We start from the raw sequence: 16355 nt of genomic DNA, 5'->3' as shown, positions 1-16355 counted from the left end.
AGACAAATTAACTCTTAGTGTCTACCTATAATCCCCCGCTTCCCGAACCAGAAGACACTTTGACATATAGATCGAACTCTGTTTAGAATTCTTCGTATTTTAAAAGATTCATCGTTGAATATTAGAGATTAAAACATGCTTTTAATGACTTCTTAGTCTTTTTAACGGATCTACAGTTCAACATTACTCTTGAATTTGCTGGACCTGATTCTTGAAATTGAAGCTGCAACCGTCAGGCAGTTGCACACTTCTCACAGGAGATTGTAGCCACTGAATTTACATAGAAGATCATGAACCAGATAACTAATTTTGCAGCTACTATTCTAAAGTATAAAAGTTGCATAGAGGTGCTTTAAAAAAAGACATGCATTTCGTATCTTATGATGGACATAACTGTTTTCACTATGATTAGTATCCACATGAAAACCTCCAAGGAGCAGGAGCACCTTTCCTTTACTTCCAGAGGAAATTAACCAACCTGCCAGGATTCCACTCATGACCCCCGGGATGCCCTGGACCTGAGTCAAGTTGTTTTCGACGAAGTACTTGTCGCAGGTGGCGTTGAGGAGGGGAGAATCGCAGAACATGTTCCACAGCTGGGTGGTGACTGTCCCATTGGCTGACTCAACGGTCTTGGCACACACGTCGAAGGTCTTCCACACCAGAGTGCGGTTCCCCAAGAGGCACACACTGGAGAGCAGAAAGGCACAACATGTCTGAAGGGGGAGATGTTGTAGATTCCATAAAAACTACACCTGACAGAGCTGAGTCAAAGAATGTAGTTTGATTTAAACTTCAAACTTCATCATCGAACAGCAATCGCTCCACAGCACGTCTGTATGTCTGGAGGTTAAAGATGCTCTGAACTGGGCTGTAAACTGTTGAGTTAAGTACCTTCATGACTATTTCAGTGTAAAGCAGGAAGTAATTAAATGCTCAAATAATGACTTTGACCCAACTATAAAATACATTATAAACAAATATAGTTTTCCTACAAGGGAAAAGCCTGAAAATGAAATAATCAATCCTAAAATAAAGTTCAAATTGATCATTATTTGTATGCGCGGTAGTATCACTGGAACATGAGAGAAGAAACAAATACTAAACAATTTTATTCCCAGCAGATGGCTGTCTAGTATCAGATCAATCAAACCTAGTGTTTGTGCTCAAACATCTGGTGTGCTGTCGTCCAGGTGTTTCCATCTATATCAGTGTTGTGTTTTTTATGTGATTGTGATCTTATATTCCGACTTGAGATGTCTTTGCTTACGGGAAGTCGGGAGGATCGACGGCGGTCTTGATGACGCCCGCATAGACGGCCAGGATGGAGAGGATGACGCAGGCCAGAAACACCAGGGCCAACTTGTTGACGTACTTGACGCCAACAAACACCACCGTGGCCATGGAGGTCAACAGGATGGTGCCGTACACGCGCATGTTGTTCAGCAGGGCAGCCTCCGCCTCGGCACCTTCCAGGCCTTCCAGGGGAAAGATGGCCGCTCCGGGATATATGTAGATCTGAAGTACAGAGATTCAATTACAATTTTTTAACCATTATTTATCCGGGGATGTCACACCTGCATATTTCTCATAAAGGTTCTATATACGATCTCTTTCGTAGCTCAAGGGCATCTCGGTGCTAGTTGTTTAGGGAATGCAACTCATCCACTTCCCCTCCTCACCCCCCCCCCCTATGGCCTGTCTGGGGATTTTAAACTGGCAGTTTTTCAGGTCACAAGCCTGCCCCTCTCACGCTTTGTTTACTGCTGAATTTAATAAATTTCACACACAGAAATGTAATAAAAGAGAGGTGAGAAAGGCAGCGAGGGATGAGGTGATTGAGGAGGACAACTCTGTGAAGTGTGAAAGCATGTGATGCTCACATTAACAGTCCTCTGATGGAGCTGGAAGCGGCACACATAATATTGGCTGCTATTTTAAACTCGGTTTAATTAAAGAACTCAAGCATGGTATTAATATTCAAAATGAACTGCCATTATTACGCTGCTACTACTGGCCAATCTAAGAATAGCTCCATCATACATAAAACGGTAAACCCCTAATTATCCCGTCAGTGTCTGTCATCCGCTTTAGATGATTCACAGATAGGCTGTTACATAAGCATGGGAATTTCTCTTTTTTTTTATATATTCACTTTGTTTCCACCCAAACTGATTAATCACCACAAAGAGCAGAGAATATGAAAAGGGACGAGCGGGAATCGTGCCTCAGCTTCGGCCACTTGGCTGGAGAAGCTGATGCTAAGAACAGCATATCACTAGGCAAACAAATCTCCTGCTCCACTGTGAACTGCTCGTGTTCCCAAAATAGCAGCATCGGTTTGTGTTCTTAGCTCGGGTGGAAGGATGAAACACATTCAAATCAGCCTTCTCCAGATCCGCTCCTTACAATTCTGCAGGGATTGTTATTTTACAATGGAAACTAAGCCAGCTTTGACCCAGAAGACAGAATTAACCTCTAGGCATGATCAAACTCTGCATATCCATTAGAGGAATCCAGAAGGAGAATATGGGAAAAAAAAAAAATATATACTCTGGGATGTTGATAACAGGAGACCAAAGTGACGAGAGCCGTTTCAAAAAGTGGTCTTGTTACTCTGCCAGTGTCTTGATCTCCCGCTATTTGCATAATTACCCCATGCTCCATGCAGCATTGGCTGCAGTGGAAGAAGCGTCTCATAAGAGAGCAGAGGAGGTGGAGGAGTAGGACGAGGAGGAGGAGAGAAATGAAGATCGAGATGAAATATCCTTGCATTTCATCAATTTATCAGATTCCTCGTTGAAGAACACGGTGCTCGGGAAAAAAATAGCTTCAAAGTGAACTGAGGTGGAAAATAAAACTGAAGGAGAGAAGAATTTTCACTGAGACTCGGCACACAGTGGTGCAGCGCTCACTTTCTCTTTTTTAATTGGAGCACAGGGGCTCTGCCGCATTTACTAATTCACCATTAATTTTACCGCACTGAAGTGTCAGTTATTACGCAGCACGTAATTATGCCATCAAGGATTACAGGAATATCAGAGGGTGTTCTCAGATTATATTCTGACAAACTGGATTTAGATTTAAATCCACTGACCATGAGAAAGTAACACATCCCTGAGGCTAAACAGCTTTCGGATAATGGACATTTTTCTTGGGTTTGGATTTGGTTTGTGTTTCGTTGTCCGTTTCCTGTTTTATTTTGAAATTGTGCTGCTTGTGTGTCTCTTTAATTCTTGCCTTTGTCGTGTTCCTCTCCTTTGTGATCGTATGCACCTGTTCCAAATGTGTTTCACCTGTGTTCAGTCATCCCCGGTGTATTAACTCTCTGTGACTCCCTTACTCTTTGTCACCTAGTTTTGCTTGTATGCGTTGTGCTTTGCTCCCGTTCCCAGTTTCCCATGTGTTTCCCTCCATGTTGAGGTTTGATCATTGTTCTCTGGATCCTGTTTTTGCATTAAGTTCATTTTCCTAACACTTGCCCATTATAAAGGACTCTTTGTCTTTTCACCCAAATCTGTGGCTCCTGCATTTGGGTCCACCAGCTCCACCTTGTGACACAACTTCCTTTTGAAAGCAGCTTTTGTCACCACGTTATTGCTCTGAAAAAATCGTAAAGTGGGCGTTCAAAGGTTCATCAATGTGAAGGAAGAGCTGTGATTTGAATGGTCACCCTCCTCTAACCTGGCGACACCGTCCCATCATTTCCCCTCCAGCTCACATTGGTCCGACCACTCCACGGATGAATCAGCTTGGAATGGATGTCATTTCAAGGAGGCTGACGTTCTCTACTCTTGTCAACATGAACCCACTCACTGGGCCGTGATCTGTCTCCGCTGTTAATTTACAGTTGGACGAATAAACTAACATGGCAGCTGGGAAGATGTATAAATCCAGAATGATAGTTTTGCTTTATATCTAAGGCAGCTTCATTGAATATTTGTTATTAATGCAGGTATATAATTTCAAGTCTTTTGGACTTGACCTATGATTACAGATGTTAATGTGTAAACTGAAATGAGGAATAGCTTGATGTCACTGTAATCACTGAGCCCTTTTATCGGGTCTGTATTAAATTCATCTTAACCTAAAAGGTTGTAAAACGTAAGCACATTTTGAGAATATGCGGGTACGTGACAGGATTATGTTATTCTGTGTTAAGATAGAAGAAGAGGGTTGAGTTTCATTATCTGTAGTTTGTGTTTGAGTTGTTTTTGGTGGAACTATAAGAGTTAGAGTAACTGAATCAAGGGGACACACACCAGTGACGTTTAAACAATCTATATGATGCGATTAACTTATTGTGAAATTCTAATAAAATATATGCATCAAGTCCTTTTCAGGATTGTTTGTGTGCTGTAGCCATGTGAACATTTGCATATTGGTCGAGTTATTTTGTGTACTTAATGTCTCACTACTGGCCGTTTGAGCCTTGACTCATCTTGATTCCTCTCCTCCAAACAACGGTACATGGATTCAATCCTTATCAATCTGAGAAATGATGAAGCCCTGACAAAGAGACAGATCTGAGAGAGGAGTAAAGAGGATGTTTCTCACCAGGAGAAGCTCGATGGCCCCCAGGATGTACATGGCTCCAGCGTAGGTGGTCCCCAGGTAGAAACAGATCCCCACTGCCCCCCCAAACTCAGGGCCCAGCGAACGGGATATCATGTAGTAGGCTCCTCCAGCTGCGAACGCACACACAAAGACATTAACACAAAAAAATCAGAAACATCTGTGTAATGTGAATCTGTAAACATTTAGATGATTTATATCCTACTTATTTCTTAATCTATGCAACTGATATGCATCACTCTATATGATTTGATTATGTGTAGAGGAGATTTTGTAATTCCATTTTCTTTTTCAAGTTACATTTTAATGACACATTATTGTTACTCTTCAGGTTTGTCAGGGGGATGCCACCAATTTGAACATTAACAACGTCAGTTAATTTAAGTAATTAAAAAACAATAAGAAGTGGAAAATTGATTAATAATGTCCATCATGTTACCAGAGCATAAAATAATAGATTAATCTGTACTGCAGCAGCATTACGGCTGGTCCCAGTTACTACAGAGAGATATGTAGTGTTTTAAGTGATGTACAGTTTCACACTTCTTTACAGGCCTGATTCTTTTGCACTAACTCCTGCTGTCCACACCAACTACTCAGACGCACTCACCACGTAAACTAACTTGTTGAAATACAACTACTGCTTAATGTGAACATTACTACTGTTTGCAGGCAGATTCAAACACAGACATTTACTTCAACATGTCAGGCACTTGGCCAGTGCTTTATTTTGTGTATCTAATCCCGTGCGACAACATGTTAAAGTGCACAAGATCCCAGACTAAGGCGTTTAATGTTTCTGGGGATATCAAGCTGTGCTGGGTGCAACATGCCAGAAGCAATCAGCGAAAAGAGAAATTTAGAAGCGGACAGCGTCAAACAGTGATGGCTGTGTGGTGCCAGCGTCTGCTCACCCACCTGGCACTACTCCATTGGTAGCGATGGCACTCATCGAGATGGCAGTCAGCATGGTCTAAACAGAGAGGGAGCAGAAAATGAAAGTTAGATCATATTTAACACACTCCACATATACTGAGATTATTTACAGTTGACTGCTGAGTTTAATACGCTCACAATGACTGTGCTAACACATTACCTCGCTGGTATTTAGTTTATCAAGGTTACAATCTTTTCTGATAGATTTGTTTCATTTAGGAATCTTGCCTGTCATGATCATGAGAGTGAACGGGAAAGGACGGGGAGAAAGAAGAGAAACCCGGTGAGCTACCATTGTGCCAATAAGCTCACAATTGGTCATTTCCCATAGCACATGATCAGGACAGTTTACTAAAAGCATATTTCTAGTCAAGGGAGTCTTTAAATTTTCTTTCAGACATACACTCAAGTCCAGATATATTTCCTGAACATTTCCAGAGGGGCTGAATATGGTAAATGTCCGAGCTTTGGACATTTCAGCAACTTATCCTCCCAACCCCCAAGTAAGATGTCAGGAAAATGTCAGAGTGAGTCCACGTGAGAATCTGTCGGGGAAGTTCACTAAACTGGAAAAGCACCAATGTCAGAAAAAGTCCTACTTTTACATTAAGTAAAGTCCCGACATATAAACAATCTCCAAGTGTTGTCCATCATAACATCGTCAGGCCTGTGGTGCATAACATCAACACGGCCTGCTTCATAGCTTACATGGGAACAGCAGACATTTACAACAGCTCTAAATGCTGAAGCTGCCTGCTTGTTTATTAGATAAATAATAAAGCCACAGGGTCTGTCAGCAGCTGTCAGAGCGAATTCAAACAACCAATGACAACTCTCACACAACTCCGGTATTGAGTGGGAGAAAAAAACACAAAAAACACTGGAAGAAATGTAAGGGCATGCTACAGTGGAGATCACTAGTTGCCTGCAACACAAAAACAGCCAGCGCTCACTGCCCTGCAGAGAAAGAGTGGGGGGGGGAGAGAGAGAAGAAGCAGCGAGCCGAAGTACAGAGCAGAATAATAAAAACTGACAGAGCGAGAGACAGTGAGGCTGAGTGAGGAGGAGAGAGAGAGGGAGGGAGAGTGTGTGTGACAGTACAAAGACGACATTAAGATTTCATCACTCTTTCAACTGCAATTGTTGTATTTCTGAGTGTCTTTTCACATTGTGAAAGAGAGCGATGGAGACAAAGAGGAGGATGAGGAGGAGATGTGAGAGCAGGCTGGTGAAAGTCGGAGCCTCTTTCTGCCCCGACTTTTCTCCTTTTCTACTTTTCTGCCTCGCTGCTGTATTGATATTCTTTTTTTTCATCTTAATTCAGACATTAAATTGCTATTACAGCTTTTGTTTTAGTGGTGTTAACACATATTAGTAATTGTCGTGTTCCTGAACTGTGTTTGCTGATGTTGAAATCAAACTATTCTTATTTTCCACATTTGAGCCGTTTTTTTCCTTGTAAGTATCTCGGAGCAGAACGACTAAGATCGGAGTGAGCGAGGCCTCTGATGGAGAACAGTGTGGTGCTTCCCGGCCACAGGACGACATGCTGGGTATATTTGACTATCACTACGTCTATCTCTGTGAAGACTGTAATGTGGTTAGTGTCACCTGAGGGCCTGCTGGACTCAAGAGCGAGGGGGACTGGTCTCTGTTCTTCCCTCTAATCTGGTTCTAATGAGGCCACAAGCTCTTCTCCCACCACAGCAGATAAGACAGTAATTGTGTAAGTGTTTTATCTGATGTGGGCAGCAGCCACGCAGAGGTACTGAGTCGCACGCTGAATCACTGAATCGCCGCACAACTGTACAGAGCCTCCACCAATGGACTCCTATGATTTACACATCTTTACTTGTACTTTTAATATATTGTACATTGAGGGTTATTCAGTACATGAATGTGAATTACATACGTTTCAAGAATGGTAAATTGAGCACATGACTAAACAAGCATACACATGTGTTATGCTCTAAAAGAAAAATAACAGGAAAACCAAAATCTGTACCAAATTCTGCAAGATCTCAGCACCATAAGTATATCTGGTTTGGTTTACATCACAAACTGCAGGTAATCCGCAGAGAAATTGATTTAAATATAGTTATTTATCTGTCATTTTTATCAAATCTGCAGATAAAGGTTTGTTAGTTTTACCCCTTAACCGTGATGCCCCATCCCTCCACCAGGTTTTGGTTTAATCCTGCTGACAAATCAACAAACAGACCAACAAAGAGACAATAAAAAGGTAATAAACTCTAATCAGTGATAATGCTTGTGCTATTGTGTATTGAATGTGGAGATTGGTTTCTGTTTTTAGCCTTTGCCTAAGCAAGAAAAACACGTAAGGTAAGATGTAAAGAATGAATTAATTATCCACTCTAATACAAACAGCAACCATTATGTACAGCTCACTTGTTTACTACCATGTAGGTCACCCCAATTGTCTACCTGCAGTCGTATAAGGCTAACGTAGCGTAATAATGTGGCTATATAACTAAAGTGGGTTTTATAATTAGCATTCAAGTTATGTTTGAAAGTATATTTATGTATGCTGCAAATTACTAGGTCCAATTATCTCTACCCTACTAGACTGGTTCTTTATATTTTTTGTTCTACATTGAGCATCAACTGGTGATGCTGACCTTTTCCTGATTCCTTACACAAGCTTCTCATTGAACACAATTAAATTCAACGGCTTTAAACAAATGATTATGGAGCTAATGATTTTTAGATTAATAGATTAATAACCTCTGTGTCAAATCAGGAGTCCATTGTTTTAACAATTATAATTTTCTGTGTAAACTGCACAAGTGAAAACATAGAACCTGACAGGTACAGCAGGGAATCATCAGTTGATTTATTTTCATTGATTTGGATATTTCATTCATATTATTATAGATTCCTCTATGTTTTTCAGTGTAAAACTCTACAAAACAAATGTTCTTATCTGTCTAATGACCTCCAGACAGTTTTCAATGACGACTGTGACCTCTCAGAGCTCCATGTCCTCTCAGGTGGGATTGGTCATTTCACTTCTGTCCTCAGGTTAGTGCCTGATGGCCTGTCTGTCATTTTTATTTTAGTGAATTTTCCTTTCCTTTTTTTTTTTTTTTTAAGAATCCCATCCGGCCACTTTTACCTTTACTGTTAGCAGTGTCCTACTTCTACTCCGAACGACCCTCTGGGCGTCGCTGCAGACGTGGACGTTGTAAACGACATCAATCAGCTGCTGTCACCAACTCAGTGGATTGATCTGAACCAGCCTGCAAAGTTTGCACTGACGCTGGAAGGTCACACAAATTTCTTTGCTGCAAATGTAAATAGACCAAACCCAATGTCAAGCTGGGATGAAAAAGATCCAGGTAGGAATTTCATATTCTTTTTAAGCTTTATTTTGTCCTTTACTTTCCCTCGAGGTGGATGATTGTCACTTTACCTCCCGTCCCCAGTGTTGCTGCAATGGGCAGAATAATCAGTATTCTCTTCCCACTGTCCCAGAGCCTGTGGTCTGCTTTATTGTCCCATTTTCAGGCGATACAGGCGACCTTAAACTGTGCTGGTTTGAGAGTACATGTGATGAAGTATATACCGTCTAACGCCACCTCCCTCTGCAGTCTGGAGGACCCTACATGCTGTCTGGCCTCCAAGCCTCCATGCCTGTAGACAACCTCAGATTATGCCATCTGCCATCTGTCTCGTCCGTATGAGGTGTAGCAGCAGGCAGCTTATAAATGACACGTAAGGATTTCATTTTAATCAAGCAAAACTTGAATAATTACCAAGCCAACGCAGTTATCGCCGAGCCTGAGGAATCTATTTGGAGGCGAGGCTAATTTAAATTTTTAAGAAAAGTCTGCTAGATGACATCCCACCGACTGTGACTGCAAAGGACACTGGGGCTCTTTCTTCCCAGAGCTACAGACAAACTCTAACTTGGCCTTTGCTTGACCTCGGTGTTGAGCAGAAATTGGTTTTGACAGGAATGGAGTTTTCGAAGCTGCCCCGAGAGCGTGTTTCATTAGCTGCTTCATTACATAAATGCAGAATAGTTAGTTTGGTGAGCTGTTTATCACATGGCATCCCGGCGGACGGTGCACAGCAGAATGTAAAAAACTCTCCGGTGAAGGAGATGGAGGTGATTGTTACCGAGCACAAGAGGACTGCGGGATGCGGCATGAGTGAGAAAAGGAGGAGAGAGCTGGGAAATGGAAGGTGGAAAAAGAGAGAGGGTGAGAGAGGCATGAGGAAACAAAAGAAAGGAAGAGAGCGAGAGCGAGAGGAAATAATGAGACAGGAAAATGAGAAAAAAAGCTCTGGAGAAAGCGAAAGAGATGAGGGTAAAAAATGAAAAGGACCGAGGGAGGAAAGCATCCTTAGCATTTAAATGAGTCAGGACAGAGGGCAGGCCACCCTTCCCCTCGCAGCCTTTAGATTCAAGACCTGGAAGTAATGAGGAAGGCCAAACAACAGATGACTTTCCATCAAGAATTTTAAACCTCATTTTATCTAGGTGACAGGGCTGCATTCATTATCTGGGCTAAAAATACCCCCACACAGAGCACATGTTAGAGTTCTCCGGCTCGGAGAACGCCATCTATACTGACTTTTTCAAAATGGCTGGTTATGTGTTACGCGTGGTTAATGGTATAACGTGTCAGAGCTGTTCCACATGGAGGCACGTTCTTCATATAGTAATGATTCACGGAACATGCAAAGGTTCCGCGGCTAGTTAATGTTCTGTCAAGATGTCGCATGAGGCGAAACAACAGTGCGAGTGTTGGACAGGTACAGATGTGTGTTGCTGTGGCTGAGCAGCTAAAGAAAAGTGTTCTGTCAGCAATATCCCAACATGTGAATAAAACATGGGATCACGCTGTATATTATTGAGCCTTTTACACCACGCGTGATCCCTTTCGCTCTTCAGGTCCTGTGGATTTCACTTAGGTGGGGATCTCTGCGTACATGTATGTACACACACACACACACACACACACACACACACACACACACACACACACACACACACACACACACACACACACACACACACACACACACACACACACACACACACACACACACACACACACACACACACACACACACACACACACACACACACACACACACACACACACACAACCCCTGGAGGGCTAGGTGGTTATGTGTTATGTAAGGAGCTCAGAAGGAAAGGGGGGGGGGGGGGTTCTCACACACCGTTCACACTCAGGCTTATCGCCCCAGGGCTCTGCAATGAGCTCCGCGTGACTGATAACAAGAGCGCTTGTGTGTGTGTGTGTGTGAGAGGGACAAACATTGAGAGAAAATAATTGAGAAATAGGGAGGAAGGAAGTGGAATATACTTTTAAGAATTCATACATTCAATGTAATGAAATGTGTATGTAAGGGAGCTTTAATGTCTGTGAGTACGTGCACACATAATAAATGTGCAGCAGATGTGAGTTTCTGTGTTTGTGTGTATGTTTGTGTGTGTGTTTGCATGGCTTCCTGTCAAGCCGAGTCTGAACAAGCTTTGATCTTCAAGGCTTTTTTTCCTCATTTTTCCGACTCTATTTTTAGCGTAAAACTGAGCGCAATGTTTTTTCTTCCTGAGGCCTACTTTCTCTTTTAGGTATTGAACGTACTAATATTCAAATGAAATATGATTAAATTATTGCTTTTTAAAAATGGGAAAAATAAACAATTTTATAATGATATATTAATCAAATTCAAATGCATTCTGCACAAGGCTAGTCCACTGTGTCCTTTGTGTCCTTTGTAAAATAACCAACCATGTTTAAATTTGAATATCTACATTTTAGGGATATAATGACTGATACATATTAAAAATAGGATATTCAGCATATCATATCAGTTTCCATTCAAACTCAGAGTGCCGTTTCAAAACAGTCTCTACACAGAAACATGATTGGGAAGCATATTGCCTGTGTGTCTGTGCAGGCAACTTAGCTATGGATGGGATTTGAGGGGGTTGTTCTATAAATACTCTCTGTGCTAGAGGAGAATCTAGGCTGCACAAACACACAGACATGCCAACATACAGTCCTGCTACATCACACCAGGCAAACCAGAGAAAAGCTACACAACCTCCACAGCTGCTTTACAGCTGCTGGACCACGCAGTTTGAATTGAAGCATCCTTGGCGATTCTCTTCAGCTAATATACATTGAGAAGCAAAATTTCATTAAGATGTAATGTTTCCTGATGCCTGACTCGACGCTGTCCAGTGGCCATGGGACATTGTTCATGTTTTCAGCAGAAAAGAACTTCAGGTAAAAAGCTTCCACCTCCTTTCTACTGAGCAGATAACAGTGTTCATGGAAGAGACACAATATATGCTCCCTGACAATCAAATGCATCAAACAAGTCAAACACAATCAATTTGCAACAGCTCCTCAGATCAGTGACAGCTCTGCCGTCGATCCTGTGGGACGGTGTCTGTTGTAATTCGAGTCTCAGGGCCACGACAGGGTGTCAGTCCAACACCAAAGTCACACTGACACATGACTGCAGCTCTGTGGCGCTGACATTAATGGGGAACATCGCAGTCTGTCATCTCCCAATTGGTTCTATTAAAAGATTGAATGCGTGGCATCTATAAAACACAACAAGAGCAGTGAACAAGCTCCTACTTTCTGCATACCTGAAACAGAACCCAGTTTGGAACAAGATAGGTGCCTTAGCTTTTGTAATGAGACGACAGTTGCAGGAACAATACACACAACGATCAGTACAATCAAATTGTGTGAAATAAGATTAAATGAGTATCGATAAGAAGCATTTTAAACAGATGCAAGACCTGGGGTCTGGTATTTTGAGGAGTAATGCAAGAGATGCCAGGGAAGCTATGCAAAGACTTTTAACAGGGATGTGAGTGATTTGTCTAACATTCATTGTGTGTCATTGTTCTTCTCAGCTTCTCCTTGGTCACTCAGTCTCTTTCTGTGTTATCCTGACAACAGACCCATCCATCACAGTCAGACCGACTGTTGGGAGCACCCGGACCCATCAGTGGGCGGGTGGACCGTCAAAAAATCCATAAAGTTTTAACTGTCCTTGTCCATAGTTTATTTTTGAGTAACCCACATACACCAACCGGATGTTCAAAATGTCAACGGAGGGTGGAATTACCAGACAAAATCCCCATTTACTCCTGTTTGAGTTTAGCATTTGGTGAAGAATACAGTGTCCAATAGTTTGGGGACATTACTGAGCCTTTTAAAAAACTATGACAGTACATAATTGTCCATAATTGTGACAATTTTTTTTAAGATTCACTAAAGTGGGAGTGACTGGGTTTGGGGCCAAAGACAGACTGAGGGAGATGAAAAGTAAAGACACACTTTTCTTCTTGGTCTTATTATAAGAATATGATCAATCTTATCCGTTGGACTAAGTGCTGCTACAACATGAATGACCTGTTTGTCTTTCTGAGGAGAGTAATGTCCTTTAGAGTCTGCATTTAGAGACAGAAACACAATATATGAGTTTTGCATTGGTCGGTGTGGCAGTAAAATCTTGGCTTCAGACAGAAAGAGACTGAACAAACTAATTAGGAGGCCGGCTCGATGCTGGGCTGTTTTTTAGACTCCACAGAGGAGGTGGGAGAGAAGACAATTAATGTAGACCAAGATATTGACTTCCCCGGAGGAGTGGATGATAACGATCATCTATCACAGCGTATATTATTTTTTTGCACTATACTATACTATACTATACGTTATACTATACCATACTAAGATTTTACAATTTATACACAATCAGGTGATGAACCATTACAAATAACCAGGTGGCTGTTTTGACTAATCCAGTGATTTGATCTCTGGATGTGAGACAAATCAAGGACCTTCATGTTATAATAATTAAGAAAAGCTGATCAGTGATTCACATCATTGCCGATAATGACCGACACTAGTCCCAAGGGTCTTATTACGAGATAGCTGCGATAAAAATGTTAAACCAAACTTATGATAAAGAAATGACTATATTCAGATTCTTTAATCCTCACCAGCAGTGGTGACAGTGACAGGAGGCTATAACATGCTGCTCTCCATTTTAAAGGGACTCTGGTGCATTTTGAACTTCTAATTTTAAACCAGGCCAAACCCCCCCAGTGTGCTTCAACAGACGGGCTAAGGGAAAAGTAGGTAACACACTCACCGTGGAGCAGCACATGAAGACAATGAGGAACGTCCCAATGACGCCTCCGATTCCCACCAACCAGGTCATCCTGAGGAAGAGGATCACTCCGAAGATGTTCTGGATGCACGGCATATACACACCCATCAGAGTGCCGAGCTGGGGGGCCTGGTGGAGGACAAGGGGAGAGGTTATTGCAATAAGAATTCAAACTTGGGAAGGATTCATGAACCCGCAACCACTTTCACCATGATTTACAGATCGTTCAGTTCCTTAAAATGACCTGTGAGTGTATGGATGAGGTTTAAGGTTTTGCAAGTTTTGCAGCTATAAGACGACAAATAAAATACTCCCATAGCCCCAACACAGCAGATGCAAAGTATCAACTACATTTGAGTGTCTCGATGAAAGTCAACAAACCAGCCGTGCATGCTGGGAAAATACAGTGTGCAGATTTGCCAGAGTTTATGTGGCTTCTGCAAATGTCACATTCAAAGCAAACATGATAAAACAATGCAAACACGCTACAGACACTTAAACTGACATTAACGCAAAAACAAACACTATCTTGTTTGGAATTGTAATATGGGGATTTGGGTTGAAATAGATGCTCCACATTCCTCCATCCCTTCCTCCCTCTGTTGCAGCTTCATAATACTATGAGGGTGTCAAGCATTTACACATAACTGCACAGGAACACACTGCATTTAGCAATTCAGTGCCTTGATTAAAAGGCTTACAGTACTTCCCACTACATCACACACACAACTTTTAAATAGCCCCTTTTTAATTTAATTGTTTCCCACAATGCTTTGTGTAAATCCTCTGTTCATTTCCCGAACAATAATTACTCTGAGTCCAGGAAACAAAGAAAACTTTGACATCACGAGGCAGCCTGGGGACCGGTCTGTTCAATGGATGGATGAATTATTTTATTCCTTCCCAGGTTTTCTTTGTGTGATGGATTTACTTTAGTTGGTTTTGCTGCAGTGTTGTTGTCCCTGGTGTGGATCAGTGGACAAAGAGGCAGCTGTACTATACGTCCTCATACAGAATCACTTTCAAGGCTGTTACACTGAAAGAAAGTACGCAACTGACGTCGAACCTGAAAGAAAGACATATTTTGTCGATCTTCAGGTTAATTAATAGGGATTTTCTTTTCCTGAAGGTTTGTGAGACGTTCTTTTTGTGTGTGTGTGTGTGTGTGTGTGTGTGTGTGTGTGTGTGTTTGTGTTTGTATGCACCTACTTGTTTGTGACAGTGTAGGAACATGTTCAGTGGGTGACTGTACCCTCGTGATGGTGTATATTAAATCTGAAGGACACGTCGGCCGACCCTGTACATAATGAAAAAAACAAAAAATCTGCCCAAGGACAGTTTGGCCAATGAAGGGTAATTATGCTGATTTCCAGACATGACCTTTTTTCCCCGGAGAGGTCAAACCTTAACAGTCACATCATTACCTCACCGATAACACTGCAGGCACAAGCCTCCTGTGCTGCAGCTCTGTGCTTTAATTCAGACAAACAGTTATTATGTAAAGTCAGTGAAGACGTTGGGGATTCCTCCCAAAAAGTTTCAACAATCAAAACCTCATGAAGCAACTTACTACAATTTTAGCAAAATGGAGATGTCAAGCTCCACCAGCCTACACAACGGAGAGCTTACTGAATCAGGCTTATTTATTAGAGTTTTTGTTATGTCAACTTAACACTCATAATTTCAGGGGTGGGTGCATGTTTATTATATTATATTATAGTTAGACAGTTTGGGAAAGATGCCCATACTTGCATTTGATGAAGACATTGAATCAACTCTCATGTCTCTGTAAATATAAGGCTGCAGCCAGTTGCTGTTTAAGAATCTGAAAGTTAAAATATTTTTTGGGTGGCCAATGCTGATAATAAACATCTATATTGCGTGATAAATACAGTTTATGTACACTACCTATTGAAATTAAGATTTGGTGATGATGACAATTTTTTTTTAAGACAAATAAATGTAATATTTGTCTTTATTGGTTTTGCTGCATTATTTATTGTGTAAAAGTTTAAAATGCTGATACTGATGTGTCTGTTAAAGGCTTATGTCGGCCAATATTTACGAGCTGAGGGATAAATTACTCGAACTCCACACGTTATGTCAATGTCGGTTTAATCAATCAGTCAAGTTATCGTAAAAATAATCTTTTTGCTCAATAATTGCATCATGGAATAACAATGTGCTTTGGAGAGAACCGTGAACACTTTTTATTTCCTCTGTGGTTAAATATGCTGCAACATGAATGACACTACACAAGATGAGGGGAACTTTAAAATAAAAAAACAATGCTGCACTCAGGAGTGACAGCAGATGCTGCATTCATAATCCAGACTTTTAATGAAATCATCCTGACAAGAGGCTGACATCAAACGAATAATACTGTGTCTGATATGCGATTTCTATGGAGAAGCTCCTGTTCCAGCTTTAATAATGTGCTGTGTGCGGAGTGGAGAAGAGAGAACATGGTCCAAAAAGTCTCATGAATATAAACTCACTGTGACGTTCAGTGTGTGGTGGATATGGTTTTTCATCATCTGCTTGTCAATTATCTAAATGATTTTTTTTTATTTGTAAATACTAAAACCCTCCGTCACAAGGGATTAGTTTGTGTGCAATATTTTTTCTCTGTTTGCAGTTTACAGCCT

The 16355-nt window shown here is 41.4% G+C and overlaps 1 protein-coding gene across 3 annotated transcripts in view; it reads right to left on the bottom strand.

The window, feature by feature from the left end:
• The window catches only part of slc12a5a (solute carrier family 12 member 5a), a 125341-nt gene that overhangs the window by 9321 nt on the left and 99665 nt on the right, over positions 1–16355 (bottom strand). For all 3 annotated transcript variants that reach the window (XM_062406490.1, XM_062406497.1, XM_062406504.1), the window contains exons 4-8: positions 13690–13836; positions 5494–5548; positions 4558–4688; positions 1271–1518; positions 479–690 (exon numbers count right to left, since the gene is read on the bottom strand). In XM_062406490.1, the coding sequence (XP_062262474.1) occupies positions 479–690; positions 1271–1518; positions 4558–4688; positions 5494–5548; positions 13690–13836 (793 nt within the window). The remainder of the gene's footprint in view (positions 1–478; positions 691–1270; positions 1519–4557; positions 4689–5493; positions 5549–13689; positions 13837–16355) is intronic.

This window comes from Platichthys flesus, chromosome 2 (genome assembly GCF_949316205.1).
Source record: "Platichthys flesus chromosome 2, fPlaFle2.1, whole genome shotgun sequence".
NCBI classification, from domain to species: Eukaryota; Metazoa; Chordata; class Actinopteri; order Pleuronectiformes; family Pleuronectidae; genus Platichthys; species Platichthys flesus.
This window is presented reverse-complemented; position numbering and strand designations above follow the sequence as displayed.